General features: G+C 44.6%; 1 protein-coding gene across 8 annotated transcripts in view; it reads right to left on the bottom strand.

Annotated features, from left to right (window-relative positions):
* Positions 1–22,278, bottom strand: part of PALM2AKAP2 (PALM2 and AKAP2 fusion) — a 564,113-nt gene that overhangs the window by 305,415 nt on the left and 236,420 nt on the right. For all 8 annotated transcript variants that reach the window (XM_048223130.2, XM_057313652.1, XM_048223131.2 and 5 more), the window contains one exon: positions 21,865–21,910. In XM_048223130.2, the coding sequence (XP_048079087.1) occupies positions 21,865–21,910 (46 nt within the window). Of the gene's footprint in view, positions 1–21,864; positions 21,911–22,278 lie in introns of those variants that run through there.

The raw sequence follows: 22,278 nt of genomic DNA, 5'->3' as shown, positions 1-22,278 counted from the left end.
CCTCACTACCTAAGCATGTGACCTTATTTGGAGATAGCCTCTTTACAGAGCTAATCAGGTTAAAATTATGTCATTAAAATTTAGTTGGGCCCAAATCCAATATGAATGAGGTTCTTATAAAAAGAGAAAATTTGGACATAGAGCCAGGTGCACATAGAGGACCATGTGAAGAGATGCAGAGAAGATGACCATCCATAAGTCAAGGAGAGAGGTCTGGAGAAGACCCTTCCCCCATAGAAACCAACCCTGCTGATACCTTCATCTCAGACTTCCAGCCTCCAGAACTGTGAGTCAATACATTTCTGCCCAGTTTGTGGCGCTCTGTTAGACAGCCTAAGAAACTACTACAGATCCTTTACAACAATCCAGGGGGGAAAGAACCAGGGAAGCCACGAGAGTCCATTAGGAAGATGTATTCATTGGGTGAAAGCCACCATTAGGTTGGGTGCTAATCTCACACAGCACATTTTGGAACCTTGTGACCTTGATATCATAGGGAACTCAATTAGAGATGGCCCATTTCTGTTTGTCTGTTTTTCTTATGAAATTCTTATGAAGCAATCACTAATCCCCAGGCTGCCTGGTTTGGGTACATGCCCCCGCCCTGCTGGTCCAGAGCAAGGTGTGCCATGGGGATGGGGATGCCTCTGCGGAGCTGCTCATGGCAGGTGCATGTGGGGGACTCATCGCTGGTCAAAGCTCCTACTGCTCCCACTGCTCACTGCTGCTCCTGAAGTCACAACAGGTGTGTAGCCCTCTCTCTTCCTGAGGGGACAACATTTCACAATCTTACTCTGTAGACCTCCAGGAACCAGGCAAACCAGATTGAAAACTTATGCTCTACCTGGAAATACTGGATGCTCTCCACGCAGAGGGAAGGCATCAAGAGTGGGCTGATCTCAAACACAGTCCAAGCATCCAACAGCAGTGCCAGATAAAAAGGGTGAAGTTGGCAAATCAACCTTTTCAACTCAACAAGCATTCATTGGGCATCTATGATGTGCCCACTTTTCTCTCTCCTCCATGAGCTGTGCTGAAATTTTCCCTTCCCTGGCTAAGCTCAGTGAGAAAGTTAGGAACCAAAGAACAACCCAACTAGCAGAGTTTAGGTGGAAAGGAGTATGGAAGATGGAACCTGAAGGAATTTTCAAGGGAAGAGCATCCAAGATGGTGGCAGAGGAAGTGCCAGGCAAGAGAATGGAGGGAGCCTTTAAAGCAGGGGCCTGGTTGGGAAAGAATTCAGGGAATCTAGGGATAAGTCAGAAACCAGGGCTTCCAGTTAAAGGTTATTCTCACTAACCTCTAGCTGAAATTTAGCATCATCTTTAGATAGGAACGTAAGCACAAGCCTCAGGAAAGTCATTAGTACCCATGACTTTGTCATGAGTAGACATCACAGTTATACTCATCTCACATTATAGCTGTTTGAGATAATTCAAAATATCACTTATGCTCATCAATAATTTGAGATTGGACTATGTATTAGAACTGCCACTGGATTTGATTTAATACAATAATAAAGTAGCACATCTGTTTCCCTGCACTGCAATTTTCTAAATATTTTTCCAACTGTATTTCCGTACAAGAGGTTATCTTTTTAACCCTCTGTGTTTTACTTAGTGCATTTAGGCTTTATTCTGAACCGAGTCCACAAGACTGCAAAGGGGCGCAAGATATAAAAGCAGTTAAGAGCCCTGCTTCAAGTCACTAAACAGGTTTTGACCAATGTACAATGTACCACAGAAGGCAGCACATAGATAGTGAAGACGAGAGCACAGTTCTTGGCCTCCAGAAGCTTCTAATCAAGGGGGGGGCAGAGATGGGAAATGATGCACTTTGCCCTCCTGTTTTGCTTCCCGCCACTTATTCTCATCAAGCCAACTTCAGCACCTTGAGTAGTGCATATGACAGCTCTGCAGGACTGAGACAAGTCACCTCTTAAGACACCTTTCTGGCACCTGCCCTAGCCGATACACAACCACGTGTGAATGGTGTTCTGGGAGCGGTTACAACCCCAGATAAAGGCCTGACTAATGAATCTCTGCACAGATGTGAAGTAACACAGCTCCTTACCCACGTATCCCTCATCTCTTCCACGTGAAAGACAACTCTATCATGGTGTTTTTTCCCCAAAACCCCATTGCAGCCTCAGAGATCTTCCCAAGACAGTACTATGGAGGGCTACCACCCGTCAGTCAGATATGACTTAAGAGATAAAAACCATTTGCCACTCCAGGCCTGAAGCTTTACCCTTCTTGAGAAACTTGTATTTTCTTGGGAAATTCTAGAAAATAAAAACCTTCAAGGTTTAAAGAATGAATCCCTAAGGATGAAAGCGAAAGCTTAACACAATGAATCTCTAATGCCCAAAATATGGGAAATGCATTTGGTCAGGTAACCCTTATGTTATACTCTATCAGTGGCTCTCGAAGAGTTTGTCTCCCAGGGAACACCTGGCAATGTCTGGAGACATTTTTGATTGTTATGATGGGGAATGGGGGGAAGGGGTGCTACTGGCATCTACCAGATAGAGACCAGGGATACTGCTAAACACCTTACAACCTATGGGACAGCCCCATACTGCAAAGAATTATCTGGTCCAAAATGTCAATAGTGCCACAGTTGAGAAACTCCGCACCATAGGATTGGCACCCTGCTCTCCAAGCAGCTTCTCCGGAGGTTGCCCAGACAGAGAATTTCAGGGTCAGGAGTTTGCATCACCACAAGGGCAAAAGCCATCCACCTGCAGGGTGAGCAACCCTGAGCACCCACACTGCCGCTCACTACAGCACGCTCACATGGGCAGCCCAAGCGCTATACTCATTGTGTGTTTTTAAACCTGATTTCACAATTATGGCTCTGTTATCTTACAAAACCTTGGGCAATTTGAAAATATTTACTAAGGCACCAAAGTCCCTTTGGAAATTTCCAGGCATACAAGACTCAAAATTGTGACTGGCCCTTTCTCTTTAATTGAGGTATAATTGACATATAATTTTATATTCATTTCGGTGTACAATATAATGATTCAATAATTGTATACACTGTGACATGATCACCACAGTAAGTCTAGTTACCATCCATCACCACACAAAGTTACAAAAAACATTTTTCTTATGATGAGAGCTTTTAAGATTGACTCTCTTGGCAACTTTCAAATATGCACCGCAATATTACCGACTGTAATTATCATGCTGCACATTACATCCCCATGACTTATTTATTTCACAACTAGAAGTCTGTACCTCTTGCCCCCCCCCACGCCCTTCATCCACTCCCCAACCACCTCCCCCAGCAATCACCACTCTGTGTTTTTTTTTTAATGTTTTTTTATTACAATATGTTAGTCACCATACAGTACATCCCTGGTTTCTGATGCAAGGTTCGATGATTCATTAGTTGCGTATAACACCCAGTGCACCATGCAATACATCCCCTCCTTACTACCCATCACCGGTCTATCCCATTCCCCCACCTCCCTCCCCTCTGAAGCCCTCAGTTTGTTTCTCAGAGTCCATAGTCTCTCATGCTTCATTCCCCCTTCTGATTACCCCCCTTTCTTTATCCCTTTCTTCTCTGTGTTTTGTTCCGTTTGTCCATTTGTTTGGTTTTTTTAGATTCTACATACAAGTACCATTATATGATATCTGTCTTTCCCTGTCTTATTTGACGTAACATTATATCCTCAAGGTCCACCCATGTTGCAAATGGCAAGACCTCATTCTTTTTATGGCTGAGTAGTATTCCATTGTGTATATACCACATCTTCATCCATTCATCCATCGGTGGACACTTAGGTTGTTTCCATATCTTGGTTATTGTAAATAGTGCAGCAATGATCATGGAGGTGCATATGTCTTTTTGAATTAATGTTTCAGATAAAAACCCAGAAGTAGGATTGCTGGATCGTATGATGGGGTTCTATTTTTAATTTTTTGAGGAATCTCCATATTGTTTTCCACCATGGCTGCACAAATCCACATTCCCACCAATGCTGCGTGAGAGTTCCCTTTTCTCCACATCCTCACCAACATTTGTTATTTCTTGCTTTTTGATAACAGCCATTCTAACAGGTGTGATGTGATATATCATCATGGCGTTGATTAGCACCCACCTGATGATTAGTGATGCTAGTGATCTTTTCATCTGCCCGTTAGCCCACCCATACATCTTCTCTTGAAAAATATCTATTGAGATCCTCTGCCCACTTTTTAATCAGATTGTGTGGGGGTTTTTGGGGGTTTTTTTTGTTTTTTTGTTTTTTGTTTTTGCTGTTGAGTTGTATTAATTCTTTATATATTTTGGATAGTAACTCTTTATTGGATATATGATTTGTAGATATTTTCTCCCATTCAGTACATTCTTTTCATGTTGTTGATGGTTTCTTTGCTGTACAGAAGCCTTTTAGTTTGATGTAGTCCCACTTGTTGATTTTGCTTTTGGTCCCTTTGCTTTTGGAATCAGAGCCAAAAAATCATCACCAAGATCAATATCAAGGAGCTTACCACCTATGTTTTCTTCTAGAAGTTTTATGGTTTCAGGTCTTATTTTGAGTTAATTTTTGTGTATGGTGTAAGATAGTCATCTATTTTCATTCTTTTGCAAGTGGCTGTCCAGTTCTCCCAACACCACGTATGAAGAAGACTATCCTCTTTCCAAAAAAAAACCTGTAAAACATCCAGTTGGCTAACAGACACACGAAGATCTTCAACATCACTCATCATCAGGGAAATACAAATCAAAACCACAATGAAATACTATCTCACACCTGTTAGGATGGCTAAAATTAACGCCACAAGAAACAACAGGTGTTGGAGAGGATGTGGAGAAAGGGGAACTCTCTTACACTATTGGTGGGAATGCAAGCTGGTGTAGCCACTCTGGGAAACAGTATGGAGGTTCCTCAAAAAGTCAAAAATAGAACTACCCTATGATCTAGCAATTACACTACTAGGTATTTACCCAAAGGATAAAAAAATATACAGACTCGAAGGGTTACATGAACCCCAATGTTTAGAGCAGCACTATCAACAATAGCCAAACTATGGAGAGAGCCCAAATGTTTATTCCCTGATGAATGGATAAAGAAGATGGGGTGTGTACACACACACACACACACACACACACACACACACACATACACACACACACAGGAATATTATGCAGCCATCAAAAAGAATGAAATCTTGCCATTTGCAATGATGTGGACGGAACTAGAGGGTATTATGCTAAGTGAAATCAAAGTCAATCAGAGAAAGATAATTATCATATGATCTCACTCATATGTGGAATTTAAGAAATGAAACAGAGGATCATAGGGTGAAAGAAGGGGAAAAGAAAAAAGGGACAGAGGGAAACAATCCATAACAGACTCTTGATGATAGAGAACACACTGAGGGTTGCTGTAGGGAGGTGGTGAGGGATGGGCTAAATGGGTGACGGGTATTAAGGAGGACATTTGTTATGGTGAGCACTGGGTATCATATGTAAGTGATAAATCACTGAATTCTACTCCGGAAACAAATATTGCACTGTATGTTAGCTACCTAAAATTTAAATAAAAAATAATAATTTTTTAAAAATAGCATTGTTTACAAAGGGGGGAAAAAGAAGTGAGGCTGTTTTTCTGTTGTTTGAATGACTTAATGTCTTAAAGTGAAGCTGTATTCATGTATTACTTATAATAAAAAAAGAAAATAATCTTACTTTAAAAAATAAATAACTTCTGTCATTTTCACTGGTCTTGATAAACACCAGCAGATTAAAATCAGTTGAGGTTTCTTTATTGTATGATACATGTTCAATTTTTGTGGCTATGTTCCACAGGTTTTTGAAAATGTTTTCTCGTTGTTGAGGGCAGGGGGTCTATATATTACAGTAAATAAAACCTATCAATTTTATTCTTCAAGAAAAAAAGGAGACTGGCCTTTCCCCGTTGTAGATTTTTGCCTCTTCTGTCATAATTGACCACATATGCATGGGTTTATTTCTTGGCTCTCTGCTGTGTTCCATTGATCTACATGTCTGTTTTATGCCAATACCATATTGTTTTGAATACAATAGCTTTGTAATATAATTTGAAATCAGTGCCTCCAGCCTTGTTCCTCTTTCTCAAGATTGCTTTGGCTATTCTACATTTTTTGTAGTTCCATACAAATTTTAGGATTGTTTGTTCTAGTTCTGTAAAAAATGCCATTGGGATTTTGATAGGGATTGTGCTGGATCTATGAATTGCTTTGGGTAATATGGACATTTTAACAATATTAATTCTTCTAATCCATTGGCATGAAATTTCTTTCTATTTATTTGTGTCTTCTTCAATTTTTTTTAATCAATGTCTTACAGTTTTCAGTATAAAGGTCTTTCACTTTCTTGGTTAAATTTTATTTCTAGGTATTTTAATCTTTTTGATGCAATTGCAAATGGTATTGTTTTCTAAATTTCTCTTTCTCGTAGTTCATTGTTAGTGTATAGAAATCCAACAGATTTTTGTATGTTGATTTTGTACCCTGTAACATTACTGAATTCTTTTATTAGTTCTAACAGCTTTTGGTGACGTCTCTAAGTTTTCTATACATAAAATCATGTCATCCACAAATAATGACAGTATTACTTCCTTTCCAATTTGGATGCCTTTTATTTCTTTTTCTTGCCTACTTTCTCTGGGTAAAACTTCCAATACTATGTTGAATAAAAATGGCAAGGGGGGGCATCCTTGTCTTGCTTCTGATTTTAGAGGAAATATTTTCAGCTTTTCATCATTGAGTATGATGTTAGCTGTGGGCTTGTCATATCTGGCCTTTTATTATGTTGAGGTACATTCCCTCTATACCTACTTTGTTGAGAATTTTTAACATAAATGGCTGTTGAATTTTGTCACAGGCTTTTTTAACATCTGATGAAATGATCTGATAATTTTTACCCTTCGTTTTATTAATGTGGTATATCAAGCTGATTGATTAATGGATGTTGAACCACCTTAGTATCCCTGGAATAAATCCCACATGATGATGGTGTATGATCCCTGTAATATATTGTTGAATTGTGACTGTCTAAGCAGCCTGATTTATTCTTGATAGGTGCTAGTTGTTAACGGTATGTCCAAACCTGTCAGTGTTCCAAAGGGGAGAATCTCAATCGGCACCTAGTTTCAGGATGCTTGGAAGCCAGATTCTCAGGCAGCAGCTTTTAAAGTATGCAAGTAGGGGCACCTGGGTGGCTCAGTTGGTTAAGCATCTGCCTTAAGCTCAGGTCACGATCCTGGGGTCCTGGGATCGAGTCCTATGTCACGCTGGGCTCCCGACTCAGCGGGGAGTCTGCTTCTCCCTCTCCCTCTGCTCCTCTCTTTCCCTCTCTCTCAAATAACCAATTAAAAAAAAACTTTAAAAATAAAAATAGAAAAAAAAATAAAGCATGCAAATATATACAGCCCCGTAGGACCCCAGTTGTAAACCCTGCCGGTCTCCAGACCAGGTGACCTGGAGGTGTCCCCTGCGTGACAGTTGCAAAAATCAGGGCTTCAGACGAGTCTGTAAGCTCCTCTCTGAGAAGTACCAGTGAGCTGCCATGAGGCCCAGGAAGAGCACAAAGATGGCGTCCCCCAGCCTACCCTCTCTGAGAGTCCTTCTGTAGCTTCTGTGTGTGTGGCAAACCTGAAGTCTGCCCCTCATGCTGAAGCTCCAGACAAGCTTTCACCACAAGACTGGGGGTGTGTTTCAGTCTGCTGTCTGTGTAGTGCCCTGGGGATGTTGGCCTGTTAAGAACTGTCTCTCTAATTGTTACAGTTCTGTGGAACTAGGAATGTAAGCCCCCCTGGCCACCAGAGTTGGGTGATCAAGGAGCATTCCACATATGGAATGCACGCCCCCACCGGCTGTCTTAGGCCACAAGAGAATGCAGGGCTGGGGTGCACCCACCAGCTTTCATGGGGGCAGCTGACCCTTCTGAACAAGCAAGCAAAGAGAGCAGAAAGGAAACACTTGTCGATTCAGAGAGGCCAGCGTGGCCTCTGCTACCATAGGCTACCATTGGCTTTAACTGACGATCACTTCATGTGCATTGAAGGCAGTAACCCTCTGGGTTCCAGGAAGTAACTAGCCCTCCATGAAGCGCTAACAAATGACAGGGACGCTGGTCAGAAGCCACTGTTCACTGGCTTCCTGCTTGGACTCAGGGAGTGTGGTAGGTGAGTTCTCAGACTCTCATTCCGACACTTCACCCTCAAAATCCCCAGACAGAGCAGAAGGAGGGTTCTGGCAATTTCTGAGGAGAAAGAAAAATGACCTGGAGAATTACCAATGGTTTTCCTCTATCTTCTCAGTCCCTGTCACTAGGAAAAAAAATGGTTTTAAATGTAATGATTTATTTTTAGATGGGCCAAACTATTACCTCTAAGATCAGGGTTTCTGGCTTTCAAAAGGAAACAACATGCAGTTGGCTTAGATAGCAAGGATATACAAGAAAATTCTACCGTTGCAGCGAGCTCTTCAGTGAATATAAGCCTGTCATCATGGTAGCCTGGAAGACAGTACAAGCGTGTCTGAGATGCTTTATTGTACTAGACTGCCAACAAGACAACAGCTACTTCTTTAAGGTAAAAGATACCTAGAGCTTTAATGGCAGACACAACCATAGAAGATGGTTGGAGACAGGAGATGGCAGGAGACAGAGAAATTCTTCTCGGAGGGGTCAGAAAATAAATATTTCAGGCTTTGCAGGCCACATGGTCTCTGTTGGAACTACTCAACTGTGTTGTTATAGCACGAAGTTTGCCCTAGACAACACGTAAATGAATGGGAATGGCCGTGTTCTGATAAAACTTTGTGTGTACGTTGAAATCTGAACTTGACATGATTTTCACATGTCATGAAACATTCCTTAAAAGATTGTTTTCCCTTCTTTTACAAATGTAACTGCCACATACGGCTCACAGGCCTTATAAACCCAGGCTGCAGGCCAGATTTGGCCTGTGGGCTATTGTTTGCTGACCCTTGGCCTGGACAGAAAATTGGAATTTCCATTTTTAATTCTGTAGCTTCTAGATAAAATTGATTTTCCTTCTTGTCTCACTGTGATTCTGAAATCACACTAGTAAAATTGATAAACCAAAAAAAACCAAACAAACAAGACAAATAAATCAACCATCACAGTGCTCTCAACCGAAATTCCCAGGCTGGGAATCATCTTGTTGTGGCCATAGCGTGATTCATTCACGACACACCACAAGGCCCCATCTTGCTCAATGCTGTATAAGATATATGGCTTGCTGAAGGCTAGCATTCCAGTGGTATTTTTAAACTCACTCAGTGTGAGCGATCTCCTTGTTTAGACTTTGCAGTTTGATATTATTCAAAGGTTGGGCTAAGGGAGGGGGGTGGAGGGGGGCCGGGAAATGTACCAATTTCTGAAATTCAGTTGTTCTCCTTCCAACACACATTAGGCCATTTCTTACTCTCCAGAAAAGATAGGTCAGGTGGATTTCTTGGAAACATATTAATGTATTGATGAGGCACTCTTATCCTTCCAATACGTGCCCTATCTCCCTACAAAATCCTATTACTATTTTAAACCAAGGAGTATCTTCACACTCACAACGGAAGAGTGAAACACAGCCCCAGAAAAAGTGGATTCTGAAATCGGTGCTGAATGCAACATGCATGTGAAGGTGATGGGCTCATCAGATAAAATACAGGATGCCCAGTTAAACCTGAATTTCAGATAAGTGAATAATTTTTTAGTATAAAAGTGTGTCCCACGCAATAACGGGGCATCCTATATTTTTAGTTGCTAAATGTGATAACCCTGGGAGGGCATAGGGAAAAAAGAGGCCAGCCTGAAGCAGAAAGTAATTATTGGGGGAACATTGGAATTTCTTATAGGTCTAGGAGGGGTGCTTGTTATGAAAGAGTTACCCACCAGAGACTGGGAACCCCAGTTTCCCATTCTGGTTAAGTCAGGGTGCAAGGTGAGAGGCTAGCAGAATGACTTGCATGCCAATGTCTGAAGGAGTTTAAAACCAGTGCCTCTTGCAGAAGTACTGGAGGCTGACAGAACTGTCCACATCCTGATTGTGTCGGTAGTTACACAAATCTACACATGTGTTAAAATTCGGAGAAGTAGGGGCACCTGAGTGGCTCAGTCAGTTAAGCATCTGACTCTTGATTTCTGCTCAGATCAAGATCTCAGGGTTGGGGCACCTGAGTGGCTCAGTCGTTAAGTGTCTGCCTTCGGCCCAGGGCCTGATCCCGGGGTCCTGGGATGGAGCTCTGCATCGGGCTCCCCGCTCCCCTGAGAAGCCTGCTTCTTCCTCTACCACTCCCGCTGCTTGTGTTCCCTCTCTCGTTGGCTGTCTCTCTCTCTCTCTCAAATAAATAAATAAATAATCTTAAAAAAAAAATAGATCTCAGGGTCATGAGATCAGGCTCCGTGCTGGGTGTGCAGCCTGCTTAAGATTCTCTCCTCTCCCTCTACCCCTCCCCCCTCAAAAAAAATTCAGAGACATATACATCAAAAAGGTCACATGTGCTTTTGTCCATTTTCTTTTAAAGAGGGCTTTCAGTTGTTATGTCTTACAGAGAATTCACAAGTTCATCCAGCAAGCTGCATAAGGAACTGATTTAGGTAGCAGTCCTGACTCTAACCCGAGACTATGGGTCTCTTACAGGGTCCCCATCCCCGAGGGCCCTCGAAGGGTTTCTGAAAGGCTCACCCACCAATCTGCCCAACATGCCTAAATGTATCTACATCTCACTTAGCTTCAAGCTGTAACACTACTACCCCGTCACCTCCTCATACTCCTGGCAATTAAAGAGAATATGCTGTGAAAGGCAGCAGTGGAAAGCTGGTGGCCCAGGGTGGGGGTTGGCGGGGGGATTGGGATGGGAAATGAATCCAGCCCACACAGTGTTAAAATCTCATTATGTTTGGTTTGGCCCACACAGTGTTTAAATCGTTGTGAACATTTAAACATCAACAGACTTCTTTCAAAAGCTGGATTTCCACGTTCTCTTGAAAAAAGCAGAAGATCCTGGGCGTATGTTCCCACAAAGTACCAGTCAACTAGGGTTGAGTGCCGCCTGCCCCTGAGGAGCCCGCCTTCTCTGGGTCACCACAATCCCAAGAGCTCAGCCATTGTGTCAACCTGGCATCCACGCACATCTGGGTTTTTAATACCAGGCATTCAGCCAGGTGTCTGGCACATGGGAAGCTCTCAGGAACTGGGAGACCCCTCCTCTCTCCTCCTAAAAAAAGCAAAAGGATGAAGTTGCCATATTTTGTTTTTAGAGCCCTGGGGTGCCCAGTCTCCCTACAGGGGAGATGTTCCACACCTGCCCCTCCACGGCTAAGCCAGTCTACTTCCAGCTTTTCTCTGTGGACCCAGGCTTAGCGGAGACAGGGAGCTGGAATCATCCAGAGGCAGTAGCAGCTGACGTGTCCAGACAGAGATGATGGTGGAAGGTGGGGGGATAGCTGAGAAATTGAAATTACTTTCCCCTTTACCTCCTCTTCTCTGTGCTGTCAGAGTGAGTACTTTCTCTCCCTTCTCCCCTCTCAGATCCAATACTGATCAGGTATCTATCATTCTCACTCCAGGGTGAATAAGGATGGGGGTGATCGGGCTACTAGAGTCTTACTTCTAGTAGTTGGTGGCATTAGAGAGTGTATCATAGCCTCCAGGCCCCGCCCTGCCTTTTGACTCATCCCCACCAGACTTATCCCACCAATTGTTAAATACCCTTCCGTTTCCATTGCAAGTTTTATTGATGTCAGCACTACGTGTTGAACACATACTCTCAGACTTCACTGTTCAAGAACACGGCTGCCTGTATAGCACCTGGTAAAGAAAAATGGCGCCCTCAGGGGCTGGCCTCATCACTGTCTCACAAGGGTTTGTGTTTGCCTGGATGAGCAGTATTTCCTCCCAGGGTCACTCTTGTTAGCTTCAAGCTTTTCACATTATTTTTAACCGCTCATTTTTTCCCAGCTTCAGTGAAGCATGATGGACAAGTAAGAATTATATATATTTACAGTGTACATGATGTTTTGATATACATATATACTGTGAAATGATTATCACGGTCAACATAATTAATAAATCCATCACCTCACATTTGTGTGTGTGTGTGTGTGATGATAACACACGAGATCTACTCTCTTAGCAAATTTCCAGTATACAACACATTATTATTAACCTTAGTCACCATGCTATACATTAGGTCTTCTGAACTTCCTCATCTTCTAACTTAAAGTTGTATGCTTGCTTAATATCCTCCCTTTGCCCCCACCTCCCAGCCCTTAGTAAAAGCCATTCTACTCTGTATTACTGTAAGTCTGACTTTTTTTTTTTTCGATTTCACGTATAAGTGAGACCACACAGTATTTATCTTTCTACATCTGGCTTATTTCGTGTAGCATAATGCCTTTATGTTCCATCCATGTTGTCACAAATGGCAGAACTTCCTTCTTTTTCAAGGCGGAATAAATGCCGTTATAACATATACCACATTTTCTTTCTGCATTCATCTGACAATGGACACTTAGATTTTTCCATGTCTTGGCCATCGTAAATAATGCTGCAGTGAATATAGAAGTGCAGATATAGCCTCAAAGTAGTGATTTTATGTCCTCTGGATCTACACCCAAGAGTTGGAGCTGGATTGCGGGACCACATGGCAGGACTATTTTTAATTTCTTGAGCAACCGCTCTACTCTTCCTGCTTTACAGATCTTACCTGCCCCACAGTCAAGGAAACTTTCACACCACTTCCCACCCCATTAGAGGTGACAGGTATTATCAGCCCAAGTGGACAAATCGGGCCATGGAAACTCAGTGTTTGAGACCTTCCAGAAGCCCCAGAGAAGGCTCTATGCCTCTCGGCCAAGAGGCCCCTCTCCTAGATCCCAACCTCTCCTCTGTCTCACGTCACAGATGGGACACGCATACTGTCAGAGCTGCCCAAATCCTGGAGCCCTGTGTGCTATTCACTGGCCTCAAAGTTGTCGCCGTTTTTGCTCAAACTCAGAGAAAGAAGATCCCCTGCTTACCACCAAAGGGGTTAAGTTTTCAAGCATATGTTTTTCTCTTAAGGATAACATTTTTTTTTATAACCCTCAAAGTTTTAAGTTTCAGCTCTGAATTTAAAAATAAAGTGAATACTCAGATGACTGGTTATAATTTAGAAGAAGAGGGGGGAATCCCACCCACCTAGAATAGTAAGTAAACCAGTATCATGCAGCAAAAAAGTAAGGGCAGGTTTTACAAACGCCCTGAAGACATTTGGTAAGGCACAGACTGTCAAGAGCCTAGTAGCCCACAGGGTAATGAACTCGGCTGGTGGAGGGGGGGGGGAGGATGGGCAGAAAGATGCCTCCTGAGGTCTGGCCCACAGCCTTTTCATCTGCAAGTAGGGCTTTTATCTTGGGACTCATATGGCTGTTCTTTACCCTTCCATCTTATGCAAGGGAAAGGTACTGGGTTCCCTGCTCCCATCTTTTGGCTAAGCTAAGAATGCAACAGCACTGATACTAGGGTCCAAGACTAACCCCAAAGCATTTTTGATATATGTTCAAGCATTATGTTAATAGGCTATAGGTTGTCTTTCTCTGTCTCTCTCTCTGTCGTGAGTGTAATAATCTCCTTCTAAAGATTTTAATCCAACAAGAAACGAAGGGAAAAAACAGACATAAGAATTAACCAAGGGCACATGTAACTCCAACCCACGCCACCCCACTCAAACCTCTGCTTCTGCTGGCATTTCCTGTCAGAAATAGGTCTCAGCTGCGCCGTATGCTCCCAAACCCACAGCACTCGTGTGCGAACATTCCTCTGCAAAGTACCCCGCACTGGGCAGCCATCGCCCACAACCCGTCCATGTTCTCTTGGGCCTTGTCCTGTACAGCGTGGCCTCTATGCGTTGTGTTTTAGGACAAAGAAGAGTCTGGGTGAGGCTGAATCCTTCTGCACATGAAGGGTTGGTTCAGACAATGGATGCTACAAGTAAGGGTAAGGGAAGCTTGTACGACATCGTTGCGAGAATAGACTCTTCTCTGATCAGCCAGTGACAAGCTATGCCTGTGCGCACACAGACTGGCTTCGGAGAACCATTAACCATCGTCGAGTAAATGAGTCTCAGTTGCGGCTCATCCCGGCATCCGACTAGAGCTGCCCATGTGAGAAGCAGCTGTACCACGAATCAGGCGTGGGGGCTGAAAGCACTGCCACCAGGCTTGATCGTCCGATCTGCTATGGGACCTCTCCATCTACAGCGCTGTGAGAGGCACCCTGTACCTCTCAGAGGCCTCCCACGGTACGGTTGCATATCTCCCCTGCTGCATGACCTCTTGCCTCCCTGAGGTGCCCACTACATGAATTTTGTGGCCCATCGTTTTCATCAGCCAATCCCAAGCATACCCTTCCAACAGGTGTCTTCAAGTGACCAACAGACAGAAATTTCTCTATTTAAATCAGTTAAAACAACTACCTAAACAGAGACCTCTTCTTGATCAGCCACGTGATGTGACAGGAGCACGTCAGCCACGTGATGTGACAGGAGCACGCTACATCGCTTCCAAACTGAGTTTCGTTCAGGCTCCCACCGATCAACACTGAATTTGGTCTTTTAATCTGCTTGAAGATACCCACACCACACGAACTCCTGGACATGTCACAATGGGCATGTGGCGCTGATCAAGACCCAGGCCACCATTTTCCTTTACCATTAATCTCCTATCCCTTTGCCAGGGGTTCTCCACTCGTGTTCCCCAGAACAGTGGCTGCAGCCGGGGACGGCATCTCCTGGGAACTTGGTAGAAATGCAAGTTCTCAGGCCCCACCCCAGACCAACGGAATCAAACGCACTGCAAGTGCAGCCCAGCAACCCGTGTTTTAAGGAGCTCTTGGGTGATCCGAATGCATTAAAGTTTGAGAATCACCGTTCTACACCTTACCTGGCAAAATGTCCGTGCCAACGGCAGTTGCTGCTGTTACTCGAAGTCCTAAGTCCAGCTGGGTCTCCCTGTGTTGTTTATTATGTGAGGCTAGTAATAAATTGAAATCATATAAACACCCTGGGTGATTTATGTGAGAGGCTCAGATTTGTATACCTTGTTCCTAAAGATTCTTCTAGAACAGGAATTTCCCATCTCAAGGTACTGACTGTCTAAAATTTTTCTGTTAATTTTGAGAGAGCAATCACCCGCCAAGATGTGAATATTCCGGGTTACAATAATGTCGGTGATTACCAAGAGCTCACTTAATATCAAAAGATACAGCAAATGCTCACTGTTTTTCCAACAATCCAAACATTTGGACACCAAACTCACAAAGCCCTGGTGAAAATACACCCTGATTTTGTAACATTATGAAACACCTGGGGGTGCTGGATGTGCTACTTCACAGCATCCTTACGAAACCCAAATAAGTCCATGCATAAGAAAAGCACGTTGTAAAGTTCAAAGCTCTACACGCATCTGGAGGTCACAAAAGGTCGACCTGTTGACCCAAAGGCATTTTGTTGTGTCCACAAATTTTGTTAAAGCTTTGAAACTAGTTCTTTCTTAAATGGGAGACCTCACATCGTTAAAAAGCAGATTTCTTACTTCTCTAGAAGATAAGTGGATGTAACAACATAGAACTCACATTCTCACATGGCATAAATTCACTGATCCTGACTTAAGAAGTGGCGTCTGCTCTCCAGGTCCTCACTGCTGTCCCCTCAGCCTGTGTCTCTCCTCAATGTTACACATTGGCTCCTGGAGCCTTTAAATCTGCAACTCCTATCCACTATAAACAATCCTTTTCACTGTTATTATTAGTATCCTCCCGCGCTGGAAATGCTCAGTAACTACTCTGTTCATCTGAAATTTCCCAGTTTGGCAAAAATGTTGAAGTTAATAGAATTCATCTTCCATTTTTTCTGTCCATTTTCTGTTGAAAGATCCATGAGTTACGATTCGTTGATTCACTTATAACGAGAGAACTTAGGCTGAGTGCTTTCTGAGTCCTTGCTCTGAGCATGTCCCATGAAATTTCGCAAATAACCTTCACAACAATTCCATGAGGTAGATATTATCATTATCTCCATCTTACTGATAAGGAAAACAAGGGACTGTGAGGTCATACAGATACGAAGAGAAAAGCCAGGACTTGAGCCAAGGCTTTCGGACCCCAGAAGCCTTGCTTGTAACTCGCCAGACCGTGCGAGGCACTACCAGCCCAGGGGACCACAGTCTCCGTGCATCAGTGCCCATTTGCTGTCTCCATCAATGTCATACCACATGATGACGGATGTCACACCACATAATGATTATGGTCAAGCTAGTTGAATGTTGAACAACATTCCCGAAAGGAATCAGTGATGAAATGCAGGTAATTCGAAGGACCAACAGCACGGGTCCCAAAAGTGCTGGGCAGCCCAGAAGAAATACAGAAGCACCAGTACTGAGCCCTGGTCTCCCTTAAATACTGACAAATCATAACCCACAAGCCCCCTTCCTAGGCTTTTTTTATGATGACTTTTTAATGATGACTCTACTCTTTCTCAAGGCCCTTGCTAGAGCAGCTGCTCTTTGTCCCAAGAGGCTAAAGCCTGAAATACTCAGAGGTCTAATGTATATATGACCCTTGCATGTCTTTGTGTAAGGCCGGCCTTGGCACTCTCAGATTCGGCAATGACGCTAAATGAGCCCAAGGTGACACCTATCTTCTGGGTGACCCTGCAGACTCAGCTGGGGTGAACACTTGCTCAGCACCAATATCCCGAGCAAACTATCATTTAGGCCTTAACAGGAAATTTGAGGAGCAGGGTATCACCCACATCTCTGAGATGGAGGACGACAGCAATGAGTGGCCACGATCTTCAGTTCTTTATTCCTTTGCCAGCTACTTGCCAATGACAGGGGTTCACAAGGGACATGTATGGGGATGGTCCCTGCAAGAATCAGTTGGTTTTTGTTTTGGTTTTGTTTTTTTACTATAGGGTTTGGGGTTTGGGTCTCTAAATCCTCTGAGGGGGTCCCTGACTGGGCTAGCTGGGCTGGGCTGGATCATGTGTAAACTGCAGCCGGGACTTTTACCCAGGCTCTGCAGAGCAACCTAAGTGGCCTGGATCAAACACAGGCTGATTGGCACCCCGGCCCCTCGTCCCATACTCTAACCCTGTGGTATTCGAGGCCTTATCATCTCAAGGCAAGAAGAGGCACTGAGACGTGAATCCAAGGAATGCCAAAAGCGTTTCTCTGCAGGTACACACTGACCAGCCTAAGCCACCCACCTACATCCAGGCCTTCTCGGGACATAGAATGGGATCGGGTGGGAGCCACAGACCCACTAACTGTGTGAGAGTTTCAAGAGGGAGGGGAGCCCAAAGTGAGCTCCCCTAAAGGGCAGATTTCATGGAGGCACATCCAGGCCCACATACCCACAAGCTCATCCCTCTCCTCGTGACCCCAGGACTCTCGCTCAGGAGGGTCCTGGTGGCAGCGCCCACCCTCATCAGGGTACCCCCTCCAAGCTAGATGTGCCACTAACACAAGGGATCGGGAGTCGGGAGAGACCAGACTTCATACAACTCTTCCCCATCTCACCATGTGAGCTTGAATATCTCTGTATTTTCAGTTGTGAAGTGAAGATAATGCCCCACACAGCTCAGAATTAAGGTCACCTACGCAGGTGTCTCTACAGTGTAAACTGGCATACAGACGCAAAAGAGCATTTTTATCATTCCACAGAGTGGGTTCTTATTAATGACGAAATTCTCTAAAAAAGCATGTGTAGGTTGGGTTGAACTTCCATATTTGTGACCGTGCTCATGCTGGGCCCTGGTGGAGGCCGACGCCTTGTCCACATGGCCCTGAGGGCTTTTGCACATGCTGACCTCTGCAACATGTACTTAGCTTCCCACATACCCAAGGAAGACCGCTTTCCTCTCGGATGTGCAGACATAACAACATCCTCTCCCAAAGCTGATTTCCATCGAGACACTGTAGCTTCTTTCCCAAGGGAGTGTTACTCATTCAGTTAGAAAGTACATCAGATATTTCCATGCACGGAAACCCAGCTTGGAAGAGTCTCAAAAGGATGTGGGCCTCCTGGTTTGTCTTGGCCTTTCCCAGCGCTACTGAATCAGTCTCCCTTGTTGGCGCGCACGGAGGCTGTTGGAACCACCTGAGCAGTGTGCTCGTAGGAAAAGCAGAAGATTGCCGCCATCTTGGGAGTAGCAATTCGGGGCAGTAGTCAATATAAGGGCTCCAGTGCCCTGGAGCATGGGTTCAAATCCTGGCTCTGACACTCTCTGTTAATGTTGGGCTCTTTTAAAACATGGATCATACAGTAGTTCCTGCTTCATCAATTTAGTAGTATCAAATGACGTCAGTTGTGTTAAAATGCATTTTTGTCTTACCACCAATTGTGTGCCTTTACCTACTGACTGTCCTTCTTCATGCTTTTGGCTTTTCCTTTCTCATATTAACTGTTCCAAATAAGTAATAATCAAACTAACGATAAACAAATAAATGTCTTCTGCTAAGTAGGAAGGTTATTACGTTAAATGTAATTTTACCCAGTCTTCAGGACTTGCTCCAATGCCTCCTCTCTGGGGAATGTTCCACAACTCCTTGAGGTTGTGAGGTTGGTTTACCTGTTCCACGTGAGTGCTCATTTGCATAAGTACTCCTGGCACCGTACAATAATTGTTTCTCTGTGTTTCTCCTTTAGATTATTAAAAACTTACGGTTAAAAAAAAAAGCAGATCACAGGGTGCCTTGCTGAACAGATAATGTTCAATAAATGGCAATTGTATTATTATTCCCTGGAATTATTATTCACATTCATTCTGCTACAGAAGCATTTTGCCGTCTCCTGAAATTACCACTTTGGGAATGTCCCTACAGGTGGAAAGAGTGCCTGGGAGTACAGAAAGTTGTCAAGATGGACTTGCTCTTCTTTTGGCAAAGGACAGGACAAGATCTATCTTTTCTCATTGATCAGGCTCTGGATTCAACAGGAAGATTCAATTAAAGTACCACAGTTTTTGAGTATTTCATTCCCTTGGGGGTAAAGAAAAAAAAAGAAAACAATCCCAGATGACCATGTGACAAATGGGTCACAGGACATCTGTCCTTTCAGGACATGAGTATGAAACCGGTAGTATCTTCCCTCTGATGGCTGACACTTGGGGACACTGACTTTTTGGTGTCAATAGTACGTTCCCAGAGGAGGCATGCTGTGAGTACCTGCTGAATGAATGGATGGGTGAATCTCAGGTGACAGCTCTATACCTGTGTCTGAGGCAGCTAGAGGAATTGATGCTGGACACAGCCTGGCCTTTAGTCGGAGTTAAAGGGAGAAATGGAAAAGGCTGTTCAGACACTGTGCCTCAGAGGTGTTGCCTCTAAGCCTCACGGCACAAAGCAGTGCCGTAGAGAGGAATCGGGGGCTCGGGAGCTCCGCCCCAATACCATCTAATGACAACCACACGCCGGCACTTCCCCTGTATCACAGCTAAACCTTACAAGGAGCCCGTGAGGTAGAATGCATGCGCTCGTCGTTCGGAAGAAGGAGCAGCACCTAGACGAAAGACTGCCCAAGACCCCACAGACTAGAAGCCTTGTCTCTCTGCTCTGCCTCGTAGAGAGGAGCCCAAGTTGGTGAAGAGGTAAGGACTTGTCCTCTTCCTCTTTCACAGTTCCAGACATACTGCAGGAGTGCTAGGCTCTGGAGGCAGGCTGGGGGCTCCTTCCTGATGGTCCCCTGAGAGTTCTAGGAGGGTCCCCTAAGAATTCTAGAGAGAGGCATGGTTTGCCAAATTTGAGGAGTGTTTACTAGGCCATAACATAGCATAGAACTATTTTTGATATGGTCGCAAGACATGCTGACCTCTCATTTCTTAAGTCTCTCTTTCTCTCTCTCTCTCACCACACACACACACACACACACGCACACACACACCCTGTTAGTGTATCAGAACCATTAACAACACATATGTTAACTGAGGCTGATATGTTCATGAGAATCATCAACAGCCTCCCAGGTCCAGGACAAACTCAATTCCACAACTGAACAGGCACAAGTATTTGTGTTTAGACTTATCATATGCTCAAGAGAATTCCAAAAGACCGGCTCAGTCTTTCTTGAAAACCCACTTGGCCCCTGCTGGGATTACCCAGGCCCATTTGGAAAGGGGTGGCCCCAGTGTTAGCTGCTACTGGCTCCCAGTTCAGAGAGCGAGTCCTTTCATAAGGCTCAGCTGTCCCTCAGGCATCCAGTAAAGCTGCTCATGCAAAGGCAGTGACAACTGTTGGAAACCTTCACGCAGTCTATGGAAGCAACTGAACGTTCTCTGGAGCAGCCACTTCGGGGACGGTTAAAGCAGCCTATTATTCAGTTTATATAAAACACCCAGCAGCTACATGGCACCGATAACTGAATATCTCCATTCTTATCAAGTTCATGACACACTGGCCACACCGCCTTGCCACTAGCTTTAGAAACAACCATAAACAACTTCATTAACCATCAAAATACACACGCATAGAGGGAAAGGGAAAAGAGAAAAAAACAAAAAAAGCCAGCTTTCCTGAGTTCTGAAGGACCAAGTTCAAAGATTGCCCAACGGGCAAAAAAAAAAAAAAAAAAAAAAAACCCATAGCATTTCAACACCGCCAACAAATGTTCCTCTCACTTCAGTGGCCAAGTCTCCAAGGCATTTAAAATTTGAAGACGTTGGTAAAGAGGGTCTCAGTGCCCTGGAAACCATATCAAATGATTCTTTTAAAAAGAAGGGCCTGTATGCATTTTCCTTAGGAAAAATCTGTCCAAAGGATTTTGAAAACACTTTAATATACTTTGCTTCCAAAACATTACACACTATTTCTCCAACAAATTTAGATGTGTTTCCAGAGAATTCCTGGACAAAAAAAAAAAAAAAAAAGGTACTTAGGTAGAAGAACGGCTAGAGATTCTTTTATGCCAATATGTGAACAGACCTTCTCTTTTAATTGTTATTATTTCATACAGCAGCAGTAATCATTCCCTCATCTGCAAAGGAAATATATAATCCAGCTGCGGTGGCTCCAGTAAAAATACCACATCTGTGGATCATTGGCAACACTGTGGCAAGATTGCTCAAATCTACACAGTCCCAGAAAGTTCTCTTTTTTACTCAAGATGCACAAGGGTACACTTTTCTGAAAGTGCATGAAAACTTTGCCAAAACTGGTTGCTCCTTTGTATGTTGAAAATAGGTTTCAGATTGCCCACCCCCAGAAGAAGGATGCTCTCTTGGAATATTATGCCCAGGACTCAGTTGTTGTAAGAAGTCCCCAGACCCCTCCAGGCTGAAGGCTTGTGCCAATGTCCTTGTCAATATCAAAGAGAACAGGGAAAAGGAACACCCCGGGTGTCGGGGAGATGGTGCTACTGCGTGGCTGGCAGTGGAGCTGACTGCTGGTTTCCCACTTAGGAGACAGAACAGCTTCCCCAGGAAGGGTGGCAGCCACCGCTCTGGTCGCCGTTCTCTCGCTTCTCCAGTGTATGCAGTCAGAGTAGGACCGATCACTGGGTGATAATATTCCAGGAATCACCCCACCCCCACCCTCATGCGTCTGGTCTTTTCCCAAAGCCCAGTAGCAAGCATCTTATTTCTAAGCCAATCTTCCACATTCAAATCCCCAGCCCAAAGCGCGCCCTGCGGGTTTCTATCCACAGACTATAAAAGAAAAAGCAGCGTAGCTGAGCCTTGACAGACTTTTATCCCCCAAACACATGCCCTGCGGCTACTGTGCTGGAATGTCGGTGGCCCCGAAACACTCGGGGTCCCCTTCCACCCCAGACAATGGAGCAAGAAAATAAAATGAAAGTGGACTTACTGCTATGGCTTGCAGCCTTTCCTTGTGCAACTCCGCCTCTGCCATCCTGGAGAAGGGCACACAGGGAGGGGAAGAAAGAAAAACAAAACACACGCTGTAGTCACCCAAGGAAATGGATGGGCACCCCGGGGGGCTGCGCAAGAAGCCCTGGGGGACAGCCGAGGGGCAGCGGGGGATCCGCTCAGGGGTGGCCGGCAGAGCTCTGCGCTCGGCTGGCTCGCCCGGGCTCAGCCTCCGGCCCCCGCCCGCCCGGCCGCCTGGATGCGCCCCAGCGCCGCCGCTAACTGCAGCTCCGGGCCGCGGCCGGCCGCGCCAGTCGGGGACGTGGGCCACGGGCAGCCGCCGGGAGGGCGCGCCCGCCCCGCGCTGGTCCTCCGCCCTGACGTCTCCGCGCCTCGCTCCGCCCCTGGGGTG

Source organism: Ursus arctos, unplaced genomic scaffold (assembly GCF_023065955.2).
Source record: "Ursus arctos isolate Adak ecotype North America unplaced genomic scaffold, UrsArc2.0 scaffold_18, whole genome shotgun sequence".
In the NCBI taxonomy this organism is placed as follows: domain Eukaryota; kingdom Metazoa; phylum Chordata; class Mammalia; order Carnivora; family Ursidae; genus Ursus; species Ursus arctos.
Note: the sequence above shows the minus strand (reverse complement) of the source record. Positions and strands in the feature narration are given on the sequence as shown.